The sequence below is a fragment of the Sprattus sprattus genome, assembly GCF_963457725.1.
Source record: "Sprattus sprattus genome assembly, chromosome: 2".
Lineage (NCBI taxonomy): Eukaryota > Metazoa > Chordata > Actinopteri > Clupeiformes > Clupeidae > Sprattus > Sprattus sprattus.
In genome coordinates this window covers 1,263,281-1,268,280 of record NC_137921.1, presented here as the reverse complement: position 1 = coordinate 1,268,280, position 5,000 = coordinate 1,263,281, and the positions used below count along the sequence as shown (strand labels likewise).

At 44.7% G+C, this 5,000-nt stretch overlaps 1 protein-coding gene across 2 annotated transcripts in view; it reads right to left on the bottom strand.

The window, feature by feature from the left end:
- Positions 1 to 5,000, bottom strand: part of rap1aa (RAP1A, member of RAS oncogene family a) — a 15,729-nt gene that overhangs the window by 5,766 nt on the left and 4,963 nt on the right. For both annotated transcript variants that reach the window (XM_080860780.1, XM_080860781.1), the window contains exons 2-4: positions 2,342 to 2,430; positions 2,057 to 2,125; positions 1,544 to 1,600 (exon numbers count right to left, since the gene is read on the bottom strand). In XM_080860780.1, coding sequence (XP_080716906.1) covers positions 1,544 to 1,600; positions 2,057 to 2,125; positions 2,342 to 2,398 — 183 coding nt within the window. In that variant the 5' untranslated portion in view covers positions 2,399 to 2,430. The remainder of the gene's footprint in view (positions 1 to 1,543; positions 1,601 to 2,056; positions 2,126 to 2,341; positions 2,431 to 5,000) is intronic.

Sequence of the window (5,000 nt, the reverse complement as noted above, 5' to 3'; positions counted from 1 at the left end):
AGGGTTACTGAATTGATCTGTACAGAGCTTTATGGTTTTCAGGTGTGCGTGTGTGTGTGTGTGTGTCTGTGTGAATATGGGCCTGTAGAACCTGATAATGTAATAATTTCCTGATAACGTAATAACCCTGATAATGTAATAAAAAATCCCTCATAAGTCCCTAAAAGATGTAATAAAACCTGATAATGTAATAATACCCCAATAATGTAATAAAGTGCATTTCCCAATAATGTAACAATCGCCATACCAATAATTTAATAAAATGTTACATTAATTGGAAGTTATTACATTATCAGGTTAGCCTCAATTTTGCAGAACCTGATAATGTAATAAATTCCTGATATTGTAAAAACTTTGGTCAGTGCTGAAATGTTGGGACACCAGTTATTCAGACCAAGTAGTGATGCTGTGTAGACAACCACCCACTATTGTTTTGCTCATATTTTGATCCCAATGGTATAGGCCTTTAGCCTCGCAAGCCAAACCTGTAAGAAGCTGTACAAGAAGCAAGAAGCTGTACAAGGGTCTGGCACAACACGATTTTCAGTGTGGGCGGGATTAACGGTTGTCTGTTAAGTTGCCTCTGCACGCAATGCCACGCAATAGGAATGGCGCTACAACCAATCCGAGCGACTGACGAATGACAAAAGACGATTTGATTGGCCTGGTACAGTATGTGCCCATTAGCTGCCGGTCTATAACATACCAAAATGTTCTTATTTTTTCTCTATTAGTTGATTACCACTGAATATCCCTTTCACCATTGTAAAAATTGTGCATTCGCAATCATATAAAATATATACTGTATCTGCTAATAGTGAAGCAGCAGGTCTCTGGACAGCTTCACTGTTTGGACCTCTGAAACTGGAGACCTGATGCTACAGCACCAACCAAAGTTATTACAATATCAGGTAATTATTACATTATCAGGTTCTGCAAAATTATTGGGAAATGCACTTTATTACATTGTCGGGGTATTATTACATTATCAGGTTTTATTACATGTTTTAGGGACTTATGAAGGAATTTGTATTACATTATCGGGAGTTATTACATTATCGGGAAATTATTACATTATCAGGTTCTACAGGGCCCCTTGTGGAAAGACACAGGACGTGCCCGTGTGCTGATATACGGAGTCTTACGACAGGGCAGATTACGTGTGTGTGTGTGTGTGTGTGTGTGTGTGTGTGTGTGTATTCTTGGTTAACACAGAGCTAAGGCTCTGATGTGGCTCTCGAGGGGCCTGCTAAAGTAGAACACACTTCTCATCTTCAGAGGTGTGCGCGCGCGCGTGCGTGCGCGCGCCAGGTGTGTGTGTGTGTGTGTGTGTGTGTGTGTGTGTGTGTGTGTGTGTTTTATCTGGTCCATTTCCTGTGCTGCTGGGGCAGTTTGGCTGGGGGATGAGAGGAGTCTAATGGCCACTCTCCACCAGAAGCTGACATTTACAGCTCCAGTATGAGGTGTGTGTGTGTGTGTGTGAGAGAGTGTGTGAGTGTGTGTGAGCGTGTGTGTGTGTGTGTGTGTGTGTGTGTGTACTTACTGTCCCTGCCGTGTCTAGAATCTCAAGCATACATTGCTGCCCATCCACTTCAACTTGCTGTAGAGAGAGAGAGAGAGAGAGAGAGAGAGAGAGAGCAAAATCAGTCACCAAAGACACCATTCAATTCCTCCCCACAGAAGTCTCAGATGACTCAGGGAGGTGGAGGTGTGTGTGTGTGTGTGTGTGTGTGTGATTTAAAGTCTTTTGGATTACAGTAGCAGAGGTGTGTGTGTGTGTTTGGCCTTCTCCAGGCGGGTGTGCTGATACCCTCACTATGGGGGTGAGCAAGTGTGTGTTTCATTGATGCCTCCACTAGGTGTGTGTGTGTGTGTGTGTGAGTGAGTGTGTGTGTGTGTGGTTGATGCACTCACCTTCCTGTAGGAGTGTTCTATTGTGGTGTGCAAGTGTGTGTTTCATTGATGCCTCCACTGTGTGTGTGTGTGTGTGTGTGTGTGTGTGTGTGTGTGTGTGTGTGTGTGTGTGTGTGTGTGGGGGGGGGGTTGATGCACTCACCTTCCTGTAGGAGTCTTCTATTGTGGGGTCGTACTTCTCCACGAAAATACCCTGAACAAACTGAACCGTCTGCACACAGAACACAACACACACACACACACACATTAAGATTTGGTTTTTTTAAAAGACCACACATATTAATATAACACACACACACTTATACATGTTCATGCAGTGTGCACACCCACACACCACACACATTAATATAAAAAAAAAACACACCAATACATGTGCATGCAGTGCGCACACACACAAACACACACACACACACACACACACACTGACCAGTGCAGACTTGCCCACTCCTCCTGAGCCGAGCACCACTAGCTTGTATTCACGCATGGCGGGGTGACTTCAGTGGACAGCACTGCAACCTGTAGGACACACACACACACACACACACACACCTGTTTATACTTCTGTCTGTACACACACATGTTGCTTCTTCACAAAATAGGAAACTCAGAATCTAAGACCCAAGACACCACACACACTCGCATGAAGACGTCACACACACACCCACACACAAAGACATGGGTCACATACACACTCGCATGAAGACATCAGTCTCACACACACACACACACACACACACACACGCCTCTAGGATGAGCCTGAGGTCTTCTACGATATAACAACACACTCATGTGAGCTCATAGGTGTGAACGTGTGCCAACTGCACAAGCTTGTGTGTGTGTGTGTTTGCAAAAATGAGCTCAGCCGTACACACACACACACACACACACACAAAGAAACAGACACACACAGAGAGACAGAGACACACAGAGAGACAGAGACACAGAGAGGCATAGAGCGAGAGACGCAGACAGAGAGAGAGAGAGAGAGAGACACAGAGAGAGAGAGAGAGAGACGCAGACAGAGGGAGAGAGAGAGAGAGACGCAGACAGAGAGAGAGAGAGAGAGAGAGAGAGAGACGCAGACAGAGAGAGGGAGGTATTTGAGCAACAGCCATATAAGGGCTGTGAAAGTGGAAGATGCACAGATAAGCAGACCGCTCACCAAGACCACCCACACACAGACACACACCCACACCCACCCACACACACACCCACACACACACACACACACACTTCCCTTTTAACCTCAGAGTCGCTGGTTAACCTTGAGCTCCCCTTCCTCTTGAGGGCTCTGAGGGTTCTAAGAGTGTGTAGCAGGGTTCTAGGAGTCGGCAGATTATCTGCTCTTTAGATATTCAGGGCTGATATTTGCAAACATATCTTTTTTCTTGTCTTTTGAAAGGCAAAGCAAACCTGTGATCTTCAGCTCTCCACCTGGCCGACTGGGCCTTTGGAATCAGGGGAGACAGCCAAAGATTTCAAAAACTAAAAAAAGGCTTGGTATATGAAATAGCCTAAATACTTGCGCTAAGTTGTTACATTCAACTTAATTCAAACAGTAAAAAGTAGAAATCTACCCTGAAGTAGAGCCCCTGTCATCACAGCAGCCGCTGGCCACATCAAACACACACACACACACACACACACACACACACACTCTCTCTCTCTTCAGCTCGCTAGTAGCATATGAAGGAACCTTGTGGCTAACACCTTTGCTGCTTATCTTGTCGGAGCACATTTCTTTTCAAACCCAAAATAAAAGCATTCAAATATGGAGTTAACAGACCTGACTCGTAGCACCGACACACACACACACACACACACACACACACACACACACACACACACACACACACACACACACATATGGGGTATTCTCTCACAGATGATCATGATGGCATTGGCCTACCCCTACTGGGGACACACCAGTTAGAAAAATGTACTGTTACAGAAGTTAATGGACCTGACTCGTAGCACGGACACACACACGGACACACACACACACACACACACACACGAAAATGGTTATTTACATTTAGTAGATGCCAAAGCGACATACAAGGAAACAGGAGCAGTTAGGGGTTCAGTGTCTTGCTCAAGAACAATAACACACTTGGTGGAGGGGGGAATCGAACTTGCAACCGGCCTTACCTTCCGTTTATTAAACGCCTTCTCTACCTCCTGAATCCACTATTAAGTCTTGATGATTATGGACAGTTTTATAAACTCTGATGAGAGGCTAGTCAAATCCAACTGAGGAGCATGATAAACCCCACACACACACACACACACACACACACACAGCTGCTGAGCTTGCATGGTCCACAAAATACAGGACAGCCACAGCCCATGGTAGTGAAGATCGACATCACTCTTTTCACACTAAAGTGGGTCTCTTTAACCCAGCCTCTGCGTGTGTGTGTGGTGTGTGTGTGTGTGTGCATGAGTGGTCAGTAAAGAGGACATAGGCACCATCTTTGTCTGACAGCTTTATGGGGGTGACAGGATTCCAGTACATCAACTCTGTTGCCAACGCTGCTTGTTCACTGGTGTGTGTGTGTGTGTGTGTGTGTGTGTGTGTGTGTGTGTGACACGCGAGTGGTCGCTAGAGAGAGTGCTTTTTTTTTCTCAGAGCTCAGTCATTAGAGTTGTGTGCAGGCATCAGGAGTGATGGGGTTAGCTGATGAGTAAAACAGGAGGTGTGTGTGTGTGTGTGTGTGTGTGTGAGGGACAGGTGAGCTGTCACTAGGCCTCAACACAAAGCTGATATATATATAAACAAAGTAAAAAAAGTAAGGAATTTGTGTCTAGTAGATTATTTCTTTGTTGTAACAATGCTTCTCGGCAATACATTTTATACCGTTGGAAAGCCTGTTTAGTTCCCTTTTAAATGGTCCCACATTTGTAAGGAACATGCATTAGTGGGATGAGCAGCACAGCTGAGTATGTGGGTTGCGCCCAACAGTACTTTCAAACAGTATATGATTTATGGCCAAGGAGCATTGTTACATTGTAACAAATAATAATCTACCAAACACAACTTTCCTAACTTTTTGTTCTATGTTTGTATATATATATATATATGT